Genomic DNA, 21024 nt, shown 5'->3' on the forward strand with positions numbered 1-21024 from the left:
CTGTTTCTGTGTTACCAAATATTGAAATATTAATACTTAATAATACTTACTGCTGAATTATACTTAATACTTAAATCTGTCTATAGTACCCAGATCCTAAATTGTAGATGTGACGCGGGTTTTCTGAATAAAGAGAACTTACTATGTTCAATTTTCATGAATTGTTTCTATACTAAATAATTTGCTACTAATAATGACAATCCCTAGAGAGAGAGTAGCAGGAAAGCTATACCTTCTGACAGTTGGTATTTTCTTTTTCACATTTCTTTATCACCCCTTTTTCTTTAGGAAATCTATAATACCAGTCTGGCACACTTTTTAGAGTGTTGATGTTAACCTACAGTACGATTCAGCGCTGTTTATATTTGTCTCAACTATGAGGCCTTCAATGATGACAAAAATTCAAAGAAACAATACAGGCACATACAAACTCAACTCTTAAACAGTCTTAAATATTACTGACAAAGAAATCATATCTGTTATGTTATGTAAAAGTCTTGCTCACCTGTCCTTGGTCTGAGTGTTCTGTTTGGCGATGCCGTCCACACGACCTTTGACCCCTGAGGATAGGGGCTCCAGCACCATTATCTGAGGCTTGTCAATGAAACACCAGCCATTGTGGACCCCTACATGAAGCCTTCTTTCCTGGATGACAACTGTCTTTGGAGAACTCTCTTGGCTTGGTTGTTGCTGAAATATATGGCAAAAGAGGGGAGTGACTAACATAAATAAATACATTTGTACAGCTACTTCTCATGCATTGGACTAATTATCAGCAATATGAGCTGTCACGTCTACGTATGTGTAACATGCTTTTAGTACAATTAATAGTCGATAATGTTAAACACAACTTGTTCCGGGACACTGGCGACCTCCTTCAGGAAATGGTGAAACTAGAAAAAAATATCAAGGCCAACTGTAGCTGTCATGAAAGTTTTATTAACCATACAGTATTTTTACACACCCATAGTCAGTTGGGATAGGCTCCTATGCCTACTTGACCTTAAGAAGGAAAAGTGTTATAGAAAATGGATGGTAATTTAAGTGTAAAACTAAGTTACCCATAATTCACAGTTCACACTTTGAGCTATGCTCAGTCAAGCATAACAGCGGGTCATTCTTTAAAATAAGGGTTAAATAAATGCAAAGAAAAGGCCAAATAAACATTTAATTATAGAATTGTGATATATGCATATGCGATAGTGGCTAAAATTTTACACTTTGACTTTAGGTTGCACTGTCACAGGAAATTCAATGAAAATTACCAATTTAATGATTTTCCAAAAATCAGGTAGGATTATTTCCAACAGGCTGTGGATTTTCAGGTTTGTTTCTTTCTTTTTTATCCAAGTAGAACACATGTGATATGTCTGAAAAGTTGAATCTGTTATATAAATGTTTACATCCCACTTCAAGAGCTAGCTAGCAAGAGTGTTTTTCTAACAAAATGCTTAAAATAACGAGAAATGTTGTGTGGACAGGTGCAAGTAAAGACCCGACTGTACTTCCACTCTGCTCCCAAACAAATTTTCATAGACTGACTGTCACCTTTCACCCCAGAGTACAGAGCCACGCCGAGCTCCCCTCACCTTCTACTCCTCTACACTTCAATCTCTTTCCTCTCGACACATCTTCTACGCCTACACTCTACCTGGATTCTGCTTTTCTTGCCATTAGCTCTTCCTGTCCCTCTTGCAGCTCCAGACTTCTCCACATCCACCCACATCTTTTCAATCAAATTAGCATTTCAAATCTGCTTTGTTTTATTCCCCTGTGTCTGTTCCAGAAGCAACAGTAAGGTCCTATTTGTCTTGTTACTGTGCAACCTGCATAATCACTACTTGTTTTCCTGAAACGTACAGATCAACTCTGGCAGCTTCCATCATTACTCTCTCTGTTTACTAGTCTTGTTATCGCTACTCGTCATCTTACTAAAAAGCAACGAGTTCAGCGTAAATTATTATTCTGTTATTTGGGGACACTCGATTTGGTTCTCCTGTTATAACCTTAAGGAAGAAGTTAAAACCTCTTCTCAAGTTCTGTGGCGTTGTGAGAGATTCAGGCAATCAAAATGGATATGCCAAGGTTTCATAATGAATACCAAGCGGGCTTTGTCTACAGGGCCACTGCGGTGCTTTTTGTCAGAGTTGTCTTTTCATTTTGTTACATGATGCGGTGACTCACCAGCTCAGTGCTCCACAGTACGTATGATCGTTTTAAACCATGGCAGCTCTCATTTGGCATTGGGGATGTTGCGTAACCGTCTTCCAGCTCGATCACATAGGGTAGGCTCCATCCAATTAATGTTTCTCACCGATGCCAAGTGCCAGAGCTAAGATGATCACTGACGTGAGAGTCTAGCTAGCATATATTTCAACACAAAAACAGCTCAACTGAACATACTCTGAGGGGATCGCTAATCACCCGAGGTACACAATGATGAACAAACAACATTTAACTCTCTAGGCATACGGTGCAGAAGTAATTGTTAAAAAAAATGTAGTATGTCATTGTTAAGTAGTCGAAAACAATAAGGAATTCTGCTCGAACTCAGCCCAGAAACATGGCTGAGACACTGATGAGAATAATATATTTTGCTTTAATATCAAAGCGATGGGGGCACATTATGTTGATTTTTTTTTTCATTTTCTATACTTAGTATCCATTGTTGAGTGACCATTTTTAAATCTTAATATAATTTGCCATATAACCCTTTGTATTTTTATTTTCAATTGTTAACTGGATTTGTCATTTATTCTCATTTAGCTATGAAATAATCACTTGGAGAAAGTTTGCCCAACATTAGTTACAACAATTCTAAAATCAATACAGAGATCTAATTAACTCACTTTGGGCGAAGAAAGAACAGTGTCACAACTTTCCTCCTGTTATCTGAACAAAATCAATAAATCACAGTAAAAAAAAATTCCCCCTGACATTAACATTGCATTCGTGGATGCTTTGAGAAATGCATTCACCTAATCGACACTTTTAGTTTGACGTGGATCACGATGGTGCTGAAGATTGATACAGCGATTTTAAATGCCACCAGCACAACTCCGACTGATCAAAGAATGTCAGATAAATTCTGTCATTTGATGATATTATGTGCAGTGACACATACTCCAATAATATTTGTGTATGTAACAACTGACACTTGGCAATCAGTGTGTAACCAGTTTGTACAGCACAAGGGAGCAATATTATTGACTGCAAATTGAGGTGCTGCTTTCACACGTACAGTTTGTACCTTTATACACTATAAAAATTCAGAGTAAAGCCAAACCATGCGAGATCGCACTCTTTGCTCATTGGTAAGCGACGGGCACAAGAATGTAAACGGGAAGGTATGCTGAATGAACAAGTGAGTGAAACTGCGGTTCACAAACTTTTTGTGTGAAACACCTCATAAACATTTCAGAACCACTGCATTAAAAAGGTTCTATGCCAAAATTATGTATTTAATAAATAATATTTGATGTCCTTGTATCAGGCATATAAGCAAGCAATGTGTAGCTGTATCACTTAAACCTTGTAAATGTAATTTTAGCATGCATGTGTCAAAACTTTTGTTGAAAAAGCCTTCCTCCACGAGATGTTCCATGAGTTTTGGCTAATGATAGATTTAGATTCTATTTTTTTGTCTTTTTTTGGATGAGGGGAACAACGCTGGATCCGACAACCTTTGATTAGGGTTGGTCCAGTGTTGGCCCCACTTATTTTCCTTTTGGTCAGTGTCTCCAGTCCTTTTTGTTTGTTTAAACTTATTTAATGGGCTAAATAAAGCTTGTGGCTTTTGACCTCACTCCTTTTGTCTGGCGTCCTTTATATGTTGCGGTCTCTTAAGGGGCCAAGGAGGCTGTAACATATTTGGGGGCTCGTCCGTGAGCTCTTAATGGTGGTCAGATGAAGTGCAGGGTGAACATCAAGGCCACACGCAACACTTGTGAGTTCCTCTAAAAATAAATTGAAACAGTTTGTTCCTCAACTCCTTTGAGGTTGGCAGCTGATGCAAAGTTTTAGGTTTGCACAAGATTCAGGCACGGTGTCGCCTTTCAACCATTTTTCCTTGTTTGAGTGAGCGAGTAGCAACCATGAAGTGAGCAGGTACTTGAATAACGAATGTTAAATCTATGTCACAATGAAACTCAAAGCCTTCTGCAGGCAAACGACAAACCGCAAACTTGAACAATGTCCCACACTCATTTTAGCCTATGCTATGCAATAACAGTAAAAAAAAAATGGATTTTGATGGCACGGGCCACAGGACCTTTAAAATTGTGATGGTCATTTATGGCAGAATAAATGCAGTTTATAAGAAGGGTGGCATATAGTATTTTACAGGCATATAAGTGTGCTTCCAGTGACATCTGGATTATAATTAGTATAGTTGCTTTCTAGTCTGTGATAGGGAAGATGAGAGGAAATGCTGTTTCTCTCCTATGTAACAGGACAGCCATGGAAGTGTTTTCATATGAAAGCAATATTCAAAGCAGTTTATAGGAAAACATCAATTAAAACGTTTGTGTTCCCTTTCATACTCTGCATTTTGCACCCTCCAATCCCCATCCTTTTTAGTTTCTCATTTATTTCACTACTCTTCTTCCACACTTCATCAGTTTGTCCTTTCTTCTCTCTCTTGACGCTCTCTGGCTTCAACCGTAACAGAATTCTTCTTCCCTTGCCTGAAATATGAATATTTTACAGCTAAGAAGCTTAAAGGGAACAATGAAATGGACCCACAGCCCCCCAAGTCAAATTGTACTCAGTTTCAGGCGTCAAACAAGCAGAGCTTTTCAGAGTGATGAGCACACAGGTGCCATATGGTTGCGTATGTCTTAACATTCACGCACACATGTTTGTTGTCTTTTGCACATCTTCTTTCTGGCTGTAGCTGTGGATCCAATCAACGCGGTCCCTTTAGCGTTCCGGCTGAGCACTTGACAACCGAGGTGGAAAAACGTGAAAAAGTTATTTGGGGATGATGTGACTAAATGCTGTTTGTATCATTAAAAGGAAAACAAAAAGGGAAGCTGAACAGTACACATTTGTAGACCTTTTGAGGCAGTTTGTTTTGTTAACAAGTAAACAAGCACATTAAAGATAGTTTGTGGTGTTTGTGTGTTTAATTAGAAAGGTTGTCCTTGTGTAGACATTCTGAAGGGAATTATATTCTGCTAAATCATAAAATAACTCTTAGAAAAAGAGTATATGTAAAAAAAAAAAAAGCAGGGGCTACATCTACCGTAAGCTCATGGCTGTATCAATAACAGCTCTGACTGACATATACAGTAGATGTGGCCTTGAGCACTTGTGTAATGTTTTTCCTAAAGTTGTTACATTTGTAATGTGGCTCCTACATTGCAGAAGAGTGACCCAGGGACGGCTTCTAGCACAGAATCGCACAAAATGTTTGTGGCCTTTGCAATCATCAGAGACGTTCGTCTGTGATCTAAGGCTACTACACAAGTTGTTGGTGCTTCTCGTTACAAAACTGTAGAAAACTGAGGAGAAAAGGAAGACATTTTGAGAAGACAGTGGCTCAGCTTCAGCTGAAATCAATAATAAACCGCCCCAAAAATGTAAATGAAGCTGTGACTCATAGGATAATTACATCTTGTCTTTTATCTAGCCAGCAATATTATGTTCCCTCTTCTTTCTGATTACCCAAATTATCTCACATCAAAATGATCTCTCACTACATTTGATCCATTCACAGAGTCTTTTGTTATCCATTCTTTTTCCTAACGTGTGAGTGCATTTTAGGCCATGCTTTTAATGGTGATTATGCTAATTATTTTCACAGCTCAAACAAAACTGAAGTGTATTCAAGCTGAGTTAATGTGAGGGTAATTATTATTATTATTTTAATTGTAACTCCACAGGAACCGTTACTATACAGAAAGACATTTACTAGTTGGATTTTTTTTATTTATTCTTTGGGGGGAAAAGAACAACTAAGAGCTGTTCAAAACAAGTACAACTGGGCTGCCGCACTGCGGAAACGGATTGTTCACCTGTGTGGAAGCTTTCGTGCATTTTGATTGGCTATAATCGTGCTAGGGTTCGACGGAATTACGGTGATAAAGTATTCCGGGGTCTTTAAAAACAGCAACTGTGTCACATTCAATACCGTCATTAAAATTGTTTTAAAAAGTGCAGCGCGTAAGGACCTAATATGATATTAAAAATACGTTTTTGATAGCACATATAAATTTGTAGTGGTGTTTTCAAATTAGTATTACTATAACAATTAGTATTTGTGGGAACACCTCCATACAACGCTCAAGCCAGAGTGTCTGGATACAGCTAAATGAACAATGAGGCTTTAATAGCAGCTTCTCTCCAATTTACAAAGTTTCAATAGTTCCTCCATTCGCTTGAAAATTGTTATCTCTTTTTACATTACCGGTACTCTTCTCACTATAATGTTGCCACATTTAGTCAGATCGCGCCGTCCCAACTACCGTAACTACCTCCGCGAATACTGTAGTCAATACTGGCACGAATGGCCAACGGACTCGATACATTCCTTTGGCTCTCGCTGCAGTCACTAGCAATGTTAGCACGCTAACGCTGTTAGCCGCCCTAAACGTTGCCAACAGGCACAATTCAGCTTCCAAATAAAAGTGTTCAAGGCATTGTGCTCCAGATATTATCTGGTAAGGTAAGTATTATTTAGAAGTTTGCCTTGGCAGTATGGCAAGTATGACATCATGAAACGCCAATTCATATTTTGAATCACCACAAGACTCGGACACTCGGAAAACCGATGTTGCTGAAGTGGCACATTGTGCAAGTGTTGAGCGGAGGACCTAATATGCTAGCTACAAAGAAATTACCTGACAATTACTGACAATTTTGTACACAGCAAAAGACTCGACCCTTGTCTTTTTAACAGCATTACTGTTTATTGTTTGCATAATCATGAAGAATGTGGAGCCCGTTTAGAATTTTTAAATTGCCAAACAGGGGCGACCAGCCATCATCGGTTTGTCTGTTTTTGCGCTGGCACGTTGTGACACCCTTGTCGAGGCTGCAGCTATAAAAGGTAATAATGCACATCATAAAACTGCCATTTTAAGAAGAGCCAAGAGATGGAGTGGAGGAGGCAGGAAGCCGCAGGAGATTTGCCAATTATCAAGTGAATTACATCAACCAATTCTATTTTTGAAAGCCCAAATTATAAAAGTGAAGAAGTTTCTCTGACTTTTTGTGGGCATTTTAATGAACCTTTAACCAAGTGGAATCATTTGACAGCACAATGCTATGACCAATATAACACGTGCATTATATACACATCGTCACCCTCTTAAAATAATTGCCTAAGTCATTATTTTGCAAAAAAATACTGTTTTGCCTAAATCATCTCCTCGCAAATGGTTTAAGAAGGTGTCAATATACAAGTCTAACATACAGTAAACATATCTGCCTACATACAGTACACATTATATATTATGAACTGTTCAGTCAAATTCTAAAACAATTTACTGTAGTGTAGAGACTTTTATCCGGCATAAATGTTCAAATGGAACTCATCTGGGAAAGAGAGCATGACTGACTGATGGATGACATGTGTGCTTGCGTACATGCACACACGTATGTGTTGCTACCCACACTGTGGATGTTTGCGCCCCCATGTTGAGTGTGAGTCATCCATTGCGAGAAACAGTGGCAGCATCATTAGCATGCTGCTTGCGTCCTCCCACCTCCCTGCTCCTTAACACATTTCAACTGCTACAGCGGTTCTCCTAAATCACTTTTGCCCAACTGCTGAAACACTTCCATGAATCAGAACAGGAAATATGAACTCAAAAACAAGCACACATTTGTTTTCTGCGGATGCTGCATTTTTGTGTTTTTTCTTCCAAACACATTTCATTACATACAGGCATATTATGTTTAATAATATCCACAAAAAATGTTGCCATACAAGAGACAGTGTTCTTCTCATTTTCGTTATTTAGCAGGCTTCATGATGAAACAATTTCCGGCAGAAATTGTGAATCCAGGGACCGGTGTTTCTCATGGCGCACGTTTTAGGGTCCAACAACAAAACAATACTTATGTTAAAAGCATAAATTCGGATTTATGACAATAGCCTGAGTTATCTGCAATTATCAAGTCTTTGTGTCTGTATATGGAGAAAGAACGTTTAAAGATTGATTAAAGAGCGAATTTATTTAATTTATTAACGCAGACATGCAGGCTTTATGCCAGTTCATCATGTACCGCCCCTGGGATCACAAATTCTGAACGTAAGCAGCATTTTTCTCTTTGGCTAGAAACTGTACTCGAACCCATTATAATACCACCAATTATGTGTCTCACCAGCACTGTGACTACTGTGGCTTTTTTTTTGGGGGGGGGGGGGGGGTTACAAATCTCAGTGGGTATCCACAGCAATGTTGGAATGATACTTTTGCCCAAACAATTTTCTCTTTTTACAGTTTCTTAAAGTCAGATAGATGGAATTCTAAATAAAATTTGTTAAGTGGTTTGCCTTTAAAATAAAAAAATTAAACGATCACCCTGCCGGAGCGGTGATTCCATACGACAGGGTGACAGAAAAACATGAACTTTTTTACAATTCAATAAAACCAAGAGTGATGGAAGAAAAGTATTTTATTTGTAGTAATTGAAACCTTAAAACATACCCTTTAAGAAACAATGACGGAATTTTCATAAAAAAAAAAAAAACATCCTGTAGATGGAGCCCTGCAATATCTCAGCTGGGATAGCTGGGATTCCATCGTTTCTTAAATGGCATGTTTTAAGGTTTCAATTACTATGAATAAAATATTTTTCTTCCACCACTCTTGCTTTATTGGATCGTTCAAAAGTTCACGTTTTTTGTGTCACCCTGTATTTGCCAGGGGTTGTACATGGACACATTTCATACCGCTCCTTTTTTCTTTTGTCACTCAGCTCATCCCATAATATGTAATGGTATCTTTGCCGCAGGATTCTTTTGTCCCTTAATGGCCATTACAATTCAAGATAAGAGAATCTTTTTCATTTGATACTGATCAGCTGAAAATAACGGGATCATCCATAATTTCTGATCGTGTGCTCGGGTCAGGACAGCTTTATGCATAATGATCCCGCTTTGTCCACAGTGACCTGAAACAGAGCAACTATGCCTACTGGGTACATATTGTAAAATACTTTTTCGCAATTTAATGCCTTGAAATGTGTTTTTGAATGATTGTTAAATACAATTATTTTAGTATGACTTTGTTGTTATAAAACCTCTTTTGCAATTTGTAAGAATTTGCTTGGAAAGCAGAGGCATTTTATGAGAGTAGAAAGAAAGACTCCAGGGAGTCCATGTATTTTATGTTTTTAAGTGAAACCTCATGGTCCTGCACTTTGAAAACCCCTGCTCTGTGCCATCACAATGTGTCATACAGGGCGACTGGTATAATGTGACACTCCACTTTTTATTCTGAGCAAAACATAATGAAACAACCTCTTTTTTTCTGGGATTTTTCTACCTCCTTTATCCATTTTATAGAAGCTGCACATCTGCAGGGGTAGTCCTACTTTGAGGGAGTTTTTCCTATTTTAGGACAAATGAAGAGTTCCTGGAGCTTTGTTGGCAGTCTTTCTCCATTCATTAAATCAGCCTTGGGCATTTTGTTCTGCCTCCGGCAAGGCACCGGTCCTCGTCTGCTCCCCACTCCACTTTTCGTCGTCTTCTGTTCTCGCTCTCCGTTTGATCATGAGCCAAGATGTTGCTTAATTTCTGACAAGATCTCCAGCATTTTTATCAAGAGTAGTATTTTATCAGAGGCGTAGGTGAACCATTGCTACAGGATGTTTAAGCTGATGGTGTAGCCTCTGCTTTGGGGAAGTCAAACATGCTCAGGCTGCAGAGCAGATCGATGTCAATGTTAATGTTAGTTTCTTAAAACAGGGGTCAGTGAGTGTTTGCAGAGGTTCAAGAGCATAGAGCAAATTAGCCGTGTGCTCATTAAAAGACATTACAAATTCATGGAGTGGATGTGGAAGTCATCAAATGCACAAAATGTAGGACACTGGTTATATAGATGCATGCTAGAAAAAGATAAGTGCAATAAGAAGCCAGTGTGATAGTTTCACCACTAAAAATAGTCATACTTATGGGGAGATTATGTGAGGTCCAGGACAGTATACCAGACTAGCAGGAAGCATCAAGGATCCGTCACATGCTGCACTGTACATTTATTCACCACCATATTCCTCCTTTTTTCACACCCAATTTTTATACGTTGGCATGGAGTCAAAAATACACTAACACACATTCACTCTCACAACTAAAAAAAGGGCGTCAACATCACTTCAAAGACAGCTTGATGACAATCCAGTGGGAGTCACACATCAAAAGGTCACACGCACTTTTTCTTTCTCTATCCGCGTGTAATTGTCTCTCACACATGCACACTCATGCACAGTTCAATTAAAAGCTGCAATCGACGTGGCTTCTGCGCATATTAACACCTCTCAAAGATGTGAGAATGTCGTCACAGTGCTCGGATAAAAATGAAGAAGTCTAACTAATCTGCGTGTTGCACGCTGCTTGTGACGTCCTTCAAAGCACATGGTACAAAATGGAATTAAAACAAAACTGTGAATGCAAGAATCAGAACACAATTAATGTCAGGGTATCAGTTGCCACACTGTGAACATTAGAGATTATATTGTGGCATATTTTAATTGATTGGATTTCTATTAGATATGGAAGTAATAATTGTTAACCAACTGCCAAGACTAACGAGACAATATGTGTGGACTATACTATTCACTATTGGCATAGTGAAACCTCAAAAGTCAAACACATCTTAAGGTATAATATAACACTTGGAATTTGAGAGGGGCAAAACAGATTAAAACTGGTCTTCAAACTGCTGTTTTGGACAATGACAAGCAGACAGTGTGCAACATCTCAGTGTCCTTCATAAGGCTTCATGAGTGTTCAGCACGTATCGAAGGACTGACCCTCTACGTCTGTTTTGCTTTTTCTTTGCATGCAAATCTAGTCTCAACAAGGGGTTTTAGTAAAGAACGATGTGAAATTATCATAAAGTGAGGTCAAATTCAAAACTCTGGCATCAAAGGCATTTATCGTGCCTATACAGGTGAAATATGCAATAGAGATCATATACTTCTTAGTTCCTCGTTTATTGCAAAGATTGCGTTCCAGAAACCACCCATGAAAGAAGAAAATTAGATAATGTATGTTTTTTTTATACAGTATATATATATATATATATATATCCACACTTGCTGTTGCCATCCTCCCCTTCTACACCAGGGATGGACAACTTAAACAATGCCAAGCAAACTAGGCAGGTTTGTGTTTGCATTTGGTGAACAACCCGCTTCCTATCTTTCCTAAAAGATGCCATTTTGTGGACCGAATAAGAGATACAAAGATCTCCCAGTCACAAAAGATTTTCGGGGCATGGCCATCACCGATCGTGTACTGAAGGAGCGTCCGGCTGTGATTGAGGGGCATCAAGTTGTGAAAAGTTGAATCGCCCCCGTCGACGAATAGTTTATGGGTCATGTTCGTAGCCAATCATATATTGACGGGCATGCTTAAGTGGCATTCGGTTGGGATTTAGGGGCATGGAGTTGGGAAAAGTTGTCCGCACCCTAAAAAAAAAAAAACTTGACTAAAACACTGTTTAATAAACTAAAGCAATATGGAAACCCTCTATATAGCATATGTGAATATGCCTCTTTGTGACTATGAACTGTAGCCACGATATCTGAAAAATATAATGAAAAGCTTATTATTATTATTATTATTACTATATATGGCTTCATTGCTACATCATCACTTCTCTTCACGACCTGCCCTCTGTCACGGTGTGGTCACGGAGCGGCGTGGTGTCTGTCGGCGTGTGAAGTGGAGTACCCAAAATGCAGGGAGGCAGGAGAACCACAGCAGGAGTGCGAAACTGGCGTGCTTTATTTTACAGAAAACACTAACCAGGGTACTGGTTAATGCTAATTAAACAGCAAACTGAAAAGATACAAAATCAAAATGACAGACAGAACTCCGGGGGTGACCGTGACAAGCGGCAATGATCCCACGCCGACTGATCACCACCCAGGAATTAAATACACTCACACTAATTGGGTAACTAGCCACACCTGGGGCCAGGCATAAGTGGCTGAGGGCCCGGATTGGTGGCTGGAACCCACTCAGGACCTCAACCAAAACCAGATCTTCCCAGACATGACACCCTCATATTCTTATGAAAAAGGTTTTGGAACCAATGAGTGTTTGGGCTGAAAAAAAATTGTGAATATTTGTTTTCTCATTCATTTGAATATGTGGCGTGGTGGCGCTGCTAGTAAGCATGATAAAAAGATGTGCGGAAGAATGATAATAACCAAAGTATACATTTGGATGAAAAATTACATTAGCATGTATGCCCAACTCTGCAGTCAAACAAGAATAGCAAGGCCACTTTTGCAAATGTCAAATATGATTAAGTATCTGGTTTCTTTGGACCCCAACAAGGAGAGAATACATTACTGTAAGTCACATTTCATTGGGAGGTAATGTGCAGTGGCAGCTTCAAAAAAAAGAAAAAAAAAGAATTGTGTTTGCAGATTGAATGAATAAAAACTGAGATAAAGAAAAGCGCCAAGGCGGTGAAAATAATCCTTGTAGAGGTGTGTCAAGGCTATCATGGTTATCTTTAATTTGACAAATGTGCCTCGAAAGCATTAAATGCTATCAGTATGTACAATATGTGCACGAGTATCACACCTAAACACTTCAAATATGCATTCTTCATTTTTAAGTATGTAGATCAATACAATAATACATCACTTGGTGTCTTGAATAATAAATTATATATATTAAGTTCCTACCATTCTAATATTTTGTTGTTGAAGTCATGATGAAATCATTCAAATATAATTTTCTTTAAAACAAAACAACAAAAATAATATTTTTATAAACGAAAAACTTTTCATTGCAGTGTCATTCTCAAGGTAAATAATTGTGCATTTGGTTGTAATTTAAATAGAAAATGTATTGTAATTTGTACTGCTTATTTAGAATTATTTGTTACCAAAATGTTTTCTTTACCATTTTATAGCTCACTTATGGATTTGATCGTGATAGACAAATGTCTTGGTGGAGGTCTGCGCTCTCAATAACCTGTCATCTTGAGGGCACAAGCAATAAAATAAAATAACAAGAAAAGAAAAGAAAACATGATAAATCATTTAATATGTAATTTATTCTAGTTCTCACTCAATGTGGCATGTGAAAGGAGATAAAGGCCAAGCGTGTCACGGCGGAAAGGCTTTACCGTGTTCTGGCAGTCGGCATTGATGAGCCGCAGCAGCTGACTCTCGAAGGCCTCGAGGGAAGGCTGGAGGCAGATTGTCAATCTGCTCAGGGTGAAGGGCAGCATCTTCAGCAGCATAGGTTTCAAAAGTGCATCCCCTGTTGACAGTGAAAACTTAGCATCAAAGTACGTTTATGTCATTTGCATCTTTGGGATTTCCTTCTTTGCTTCGGAGAGCATTCCAGCTTTGCTTCGGGCATTTGCCCTCTTTTGATTGAATTCCAACTCCGCTATGTTGCATGGTAGCTACAAAACAATGTTACAAAATAAACTGCAAGTTGCATGTGGAAAGGAATATTTTATGTAAATCATGACTCATTTATTCCTAGAAACGTTATCCTGGCACAACCTGAGTTGACCTAAAGTGAGAGTAGAAAAGACATGATTCAGTGTTACAGTCATGCCAGTACAACTTGTGTGTGCGCACCATCTAAGAAACTATGCAGAACATGTGCTTGCACATTTACAGTAATTTCTGGACTATAAGGTGCACCTGACTATAAGCCGCGCTAGCTAAATTTGAGGAATCCTCGAGTTTGTTACACATATAAGCCGCACCAGACTGTAAGCCGCAGGTGTTTTAATGTTACCGCACCGGGTTCCCACTACTTTTTTTTCCATAATGAGGGTGCAAATTGTCTCGCTCTTGTTCTGTCTTTCCTACTGTATTTGGGCTCACTTGGTTTGTTTTGTCCAGAAATCACTAGAGTGTTTGCTTCCAGAAACACTTGCTGGGCTGTGGCAGCTATACTTACATTGACCCAAGAGAGGCTGCAATCAAATTATGCTCACTGCTTAACCTAAAAAAAAAACAAGTTTAAACTTTATGTATTCTTTAAAACCCACTATAACCGCTGCTTTTAGTCTGACAACGATAATCACTTTGGTTCAAGATGTATCGCAACAGCTATTGGATTCATTGATACTAAAGTTAACACTGCAATATAGATTGTTGTCATGTGGAGGCACCAGGGGATTGAGAAAAGTAAATACCACCATCAAAGGGAATAGAATTATTGTTTTCACCAAATTTTAGTTAACTGCAAGAAAAATCAGCCCATATATAATGTTTTTTTGTAGTGGTTACATACATAAGAAAAGTGCCATTAAACTTACTAGTGTTGTTTTCCCCCTTCATAACACTGCTACAGTGTAGTGTAACATCACAACATTTGCACTCAGGCTAAAAATAAATTGGTAGTTAATTAACTTTTAGAGAACTCAAGTGGATTAATGCAATACACATTCAGTAATAAACTGTCAGGGAGACTGGATTTTATTCTTTACTTTTTTGTGGCCTCAAATAGCACAATCACACACATTTAATTTAACATAATAGTTGGTCTTTCTGCCCTTAGCTGACCCACGCCACAATTAAGAATGACTGGCTGAGCAATGTGTTCTCATGAGAATTTACTATAAAACTATAATAAAAGTTATGCATCAAATTTTTAGAGCACCATCATCCATCGCAGCATGTGCAATCACCCGCACTGATGGAATCCTGAAAACCTAGCACACACTTATACAACTGTTCTAAAAAATGTGCTGTTATTCTTAAGTAGGCCTTCTACAGATTATGGCATATTATTTTTACATACAGTGGTAACTTGAAGGCTGACCACAATCCATTTTGTGACGCTGGCCTATTTAGAATAATTTAATCGCAGTCCTAAACTGTCACCGTACATCATCTTGAGAATGTCACATGACCTAACTCAGAAAACAGGTGAGCCGTGATTGGTCATTACTTGAGGCTTGAGTAACTGTGATGTCATTTTCAGTTGACAGCAAGTGGCAAAATGGCCGCCTAATTAGATGGATAAAAACTGATGGCTTTTGCTGCTTAATTCATATTACACAAAGGCAATATTCCATGTTTAGATTAGTGGGGGCGCATATGCATCATATTACTGTAAAAATGTTTGGGTTGATTTCCCTTTTAACAAAAGCAAAACTAATTAAGAGTCTACATCATGCATACATGCCATCACCTCTTTGCATTTTAAGACACTATGTAAAACTGGACAAAAGCAATTAGACAACTGTGGATATTACTCTTGTGTTCAACTCACTTTCAGAGTGTTGAAAAAATCCACAAGCCAAAGGAAGTGGCACACACATTTATTTAATCATTTGATGTCTGAAATGAGGTCTACTAAGGTGCAATGACGGCTCACGTGATATGAAGACATTATGTATGATGAGATATTGCTTAAAATCAGAAATGTGTTTCATTTTTTTTTCTCCCAAAATTTTGCCCAACTCCTAATTGCACAACTTTTGGGGCATTCAAGGTACTTTGGCACTAAATTCTTCTGAACGACTGCTCCACTGCTTTGCACCAAGGTGTCAAACGCCTGCAACTCCAAAACAAACACAGAAATGAGTGATGGTTTTCATTTGGCTAAAGAGAAACACAGTACACAATCACAGCTCTCAGACACAACAGATCAAGCCTGTGATTTTAATCTCTTCAGAGCACTAAATGAAACCATGGAGCATTTGATTGCAGCGGTTGTCTCGAGAGTGCAGTGTTTTGAAAGTGGTGTGAATATCAAGCCAGTGGGGTCTTAAAAGGCAGCTTTGGTCTCCCCTGCTCACATAGCCAGAACATGACGAGGATTAGCCTGTTACCACACCTTCCACAAACTCCCAATGATTGCAGCTCTGCACTGACATACTTCATTGCATTCCCTATGAGTAACTCACTTCCTGAGCACTTCAGACTTTTCAAGTTCTGATTGAAAAAAAGTTGCCCAAGAGGACTGAGGTACAAACTGTCAAAAATGTACGCAACACTAGCTCCAAGTCTTTTTTTTTTTTACTTGTAATTTTTTTAGCCTGTTCTCGTATGATTTAATTGGACTCCACACAAACACTAAATCCAAAGTTACTTGAACAGGCTTTGTTCTTTATTATTAATAATTGTTATTGAAAAAATTAAGACCTAGTTGCTCTAAAATTATGTTTTTCAGGCCAAATTAAAAAATATATATTATTATGCCTTACCTGCCATGTAATCGAACATGATGAAACCTAGTTTTAAATATGGGATACACACAATCTGTCTATTTCATGTGCAAAACTATCACCACAGAGAGAACAAGCCAGGCTGGAGTCCTCCTCGCATGCAATTCCTCGATAATGTGGCCTTTGGGATACAAACGGCTCGATCAGCCCAGGCAAAATTGCTGCTTGTCTGATACGCAACATTACCTCAACAGGAAAGGTGTGGGGAACATTTTTTGGGGAGAATATTGCAGCCCTTTATAACCCTGTTGCCACAGTGTGCACAATCTTTCAGTGTGACTAAACACAAAATTTCACATTTCTAGTCAACTCATTCACTCCCAGCCATTTTCACTGAAGCAACCCCCTTCACTCCCGGCTGTTTTACTGAATTTTGCAAGGCCCAAAGAATATTGTGTTCTATTGCTATAAAAACATGAAACCTACCAAAAAAAGATTAGAGTATCTTCTTTCATCAGGCAAAAAAGTATATTTGCATCTGTTTCAGTTTTGCAGCAATTAGCATTAGAATATAGCTAAGTTTCATCATTATTCACAAATCTGTTTAAAACAGTGGGGAGAAGAGCTTTTTGGAACATGGCCTTGGTTGATCTCTTATACTCTGCTGCCACCTGCTGGCCGTTGTAATAACTACAAATGCTTCAAGCGTTCTCTTCAGTTCAGAGGCTGCATCAAAGCCTTCTCTATGCTCTCGCATCAAAAAACATTAAAAAACGTATACATACGTTTTGGGACCATGGTAATATTTAAAATAAAAGGTATTTATACGTTTTGGGGAACAAAAGAGTTAAATAGATTAAATTAACACATACTTCAATTTTGTTATTTCCCATTATGTTGTTAACTTCCAGAGCAGTTTTAAAGTATCAATGTTGCAACCCTTGACACTACCATCTTCATTTTGTGCTTGTTTTGATTGCAGTTAAATAAAACCTCAGGAAAGGGACCCATGATCACTTAAAATAAGGAGAGTTTACCTGTTGAAGAAGCTGCAAGCCCAGGAATGTTCTCATTGCTTGACACGAGGACATTCTCTGGAAGGAGGTGCATCATGGGAGTCAGTGCAGAGTGTCCTTTTAGCACACTTTCCAAATGAGCTTCATCAATAGCTTTCAGACGATCACTGTCTGCCAACACAATCATTTGGATGATTATAGTTTATACAGTTTATACATTTTCTGAAGATACAGGGAAACTGGCTGCTATGGTAAATACAAAATAATTATACAGCACTGTGCAAACATCTGAGAAACCAGATCATGTATAGCATAAGTCACACAATTTTTCATAGTTTGGCTGGCCCTGCAATGTATACTCAGATGGGACTTGAATATACCGGCATTCAAATTAGAGCTTAGACTGACACCTAAAATCTTTTCTCCTTAATCTTGTTGACTTAATGTTGGTGGTTTGCCAAATACAGCCCCCTTCAAAAGTATTGGAACAACAAGGTCAATTCCTTTGTTTTGTTTTTATACCAAAAAGGTTTTATAGCTCCCTGTGATTTCTTTTTTCTATGATCCAAAACACACACGCTCATCTGTGAAGCATGGTGGAGGTAATGTCATGACTTGGGCTTGCACTGCTGCTTCTTGAAACATGCTTACTATTTACGTGTAAAAATGATCCATCTCCATGATGTGTCACAGTCTAATATTGTCAGGTGTGACTCTCCAGGCAACATGACACCAAACACGCAAACGCTTTCATTTTTCAACATTCCATTTGGCTGTCAGCAACCTCACTGCAATATTCCCTTACATCGCAAGCATCATTTTCCAGGTCTTTACCGAAATGACAGCATTCAAATTGGAAAATGTGACAGGTCATCCAACCACATGTGATTCACAACAAACCCAGTCATCAAATAAGAACACGGACCATCTGCAAGATTAGCAAATGGTGGTTTGGTGACTTCCTTTAAGCCTCAACAGCATCACAATGTTTCACTCTGACAAGGTTAATGATCATCAATGACAAATCAATACAACAAGTTGCATTTCTCCTATAGGCTGAGACATCAGCCTCAAACCATAAAACCAACCTCCATCATCAAAATGTCCTGGAACAAAGTGCAGCAGCAATATCCACATGAGAGGCCTGCATGTGCAACAATAGTATGTCAACAGATGTTCTGTGCATTGCCCATTTGAGTATATTGTATTTATTTATTTTTATTATAATTCAATATTGTTCCTGCACGAATTTACATACATTAGTCCATATATTTGAATCATTTAATAATCCAGCAATGAGTCTGCAATCAATATGACATGGTCGAGGACCACTTATACCACACCAGCACCCGTTCAAATGTACAGTAAATGAGATTGATGTAAATTCATCAAGCATTCCAATATGCACGTGGATGAAGGCACCAATTCGAGTGCAGTTGCAATACCAAATAGAAAAGTCAATCAATTACAGATTCATCAAGTCCGGATCACATCCATCAATTTTCACTCGTTTGTCCTCATTAGAGTTATGAGTTAACTGAAGCCTATCCCCATGTGGGGAATACCCTTGGACTGTTTGCCATTCAACCAAAGGGCATATAAAGACAAAACCAGGGCTCAAGTAACCTAACGTGCATTTCTGAAATGTGAGAGAAAGTCAGAGAAAACGCAGAGAATCCACACAGGAAGGCCTGGACAAAAGATTGGAACAGAGTCTTTGGAATGTGAGGGAGACTTGCTAACCACTACTCCACATACATTCCCAATTTCTCATGATTGACAATCAAAACGAAAATTCTATTTCAAGAATTGTCATGAATAGAATACTTATTGCATGTTAAAAGATTTATATTGGTTGGAAAATGAGGCCACACTGACTCAAAAAATATATTTTCTTCTGGGGATTTTTTACCTTCAAATAAAATCTGTTAAAAATAATAACTGGATATTGTACCCAATATTTGCTGTTGTTTTTGTATATCCAATGGAAGTTTCTATTTTGCAGGAGAATTTGAACATATTTTAAAGACTAATCAAAAAAGTGGTGGATTACCAAACATCTTTGTGCTCTCCTCCCCTGCCACCTTTCTTTTCACGCTCCCCAACAGCTCAGTTACCACAAAAAATCTATAGCCAAAAGAGGAAAAGGTCTTAGAGAAATATCTTAGATTACAACACTGCTTCATTTCAATTTCGCAAACAATCCAGTGATGAAAGCCGCTTTCAGTTAAAATGTGCTCCTTAACAACAACAACAACAAAAAAGAAGTAACTGAAAAGAGAGAAAAGGAGAGCAGTACATATCAAATAGAACTTTCTTGGCAGAGCAGGTACCCAGTTGCCAACAACTTTTTCATCATTTATTTCTTGTTATTCATTATGCATCATCCTCGAGTACCTGTCTGATGCTGTGTGCATAGATTAGAAAACTAGCCCAAAAAAGACTCCTTACAGCTGCAGTGAGGAGTATGTGATGCCTCAGAGTCATCTGAGCAGCAGCTTGGCACAAGATGTGAAAACGGAAGGGATCTGAGGTACAAATGCAAAAAATAAAAATGGCTCAGCATCAGACAAATAGTAGCAGTGGTTTTTGGGAAAAGGTTGAGTGGGAAAGAAGAAAGTAATTGAGATGATTACAAAAAGGATGTCAGCTATAAGTATGAAAAACATCTGGAATAGTAGATTGATGTACTTCCAAGGATGGAGCTCAGCTATATCAGTGAAATGTCATGTAATAGGCAGGTTAGTGCTAGTAATTTATATAAATAGTAATTTAACTTTGTGTACTATATACATTGCAAGCTACTGCCATTTCAAAGCAATTAGTTCCATTAGATCAATGTGTACTTCCAAGTTACTTTTGAGTGGCTTTCACAAACATAAATGTGGAATTCTAAAGTTAGACATTTAACTTTGATGGCCAAACATTGCCAAGACGTCAGATTACATAAAATAATCTGAGCTGGCCTACTTTCTGTTAACCTTTTTTTACTTTTTCCGCAGGATGCAGCCTTGTTCAAAAATATGCATTTTAGCCAATAAAGCTCAATTCAGTCCAACAAAAGTAGAGCCCTAAAATAAAATAATTCACGTGGATACATTTAGTCCCAGGAGGAACCTTTTTTTGCCACTGAGATTGTACGATGAATGCCCATTGTCTTTGTGCCCGCCCATGTGTTTTTCCACAAATTAATTGAAAAACATGCGACTAATTTGAATTCAGCTCATAGCAACAACATATTCATAAGTCAGTGTTCTGTCCGCACCTGCTGAATGCTTCCATGCAGAAGACAAGTCTCTGTGGACAAAACACAAAACACTAACTTACACGTGAGCACGACTGCCGGACTTGGCAGGGCCCAGGTTTGTTGGCTTACTTTATAGCAACAAAACTATTAAATACACCGTTGTGTCCAAAGAGCATTGTTTAAAGGACAGGGGAATAAATAACAGTGAGTAAGCTGCCATTTTTGCCAACTTTTTACACATCATGTTCCAATGCGAATTCAAAAGGAAATTAAATGCAGCTTTCTTCACATTGTGCATAATTTTGACAGGATAACAACAACATACATGATTGATAAACATGCCCAAAAGTTTGTAGCAGCATAGTAATATCAGGGAAAGCGAATAAAGGGGAAATATAGGGCATATATTTTCATCATAAATCTTTAACAC

General features: G+C 38.3%; 1 protein-coding gene across 2 annotated transcripts in view; it reads right to left on the reverse strand.

The window, feature by feature from the left end:
- Positions 1-21024, reverse strand: part of nphp4 (nephronophthisis 4) — a 146159-nt gene that overhangs the window by 104941 nt on the left and 20194 nt on the right. For both annotated transcript variants that reach the window (XM_086067961.1, XM_086067960.1), the window contains exons 5-7: positions 17369-17518; positions 13320-13456; positions 506-690 (exon numbers count right to left, since the gene is read on the reverse strand). In XM_086067961.1, the coding sequence (XP_085924087.1) occupies positions 506-690; positions 13320-13456; positions 17369-17518 (472 nt within the window). The remainder of the gene's footprint in view (positions 1-505; positions 691-13319; positions 13457-17368; positions 17519-21024) is intronic.

This window comes from Leptonotus elevatus, chromosome 2, assembly GCF_054856555.1.
Source record: "Leptonotus elevatus isolate MCC_2025b chromosome 2, RoL_Lele_1.0, whole genome shotgun sequence".
NCBI lineage: Eukaryota > Metazoa > Chordata > Actinopteri > Syngnathiformes > Syngnathidae > Leptonotus > Leptonotus elevatus.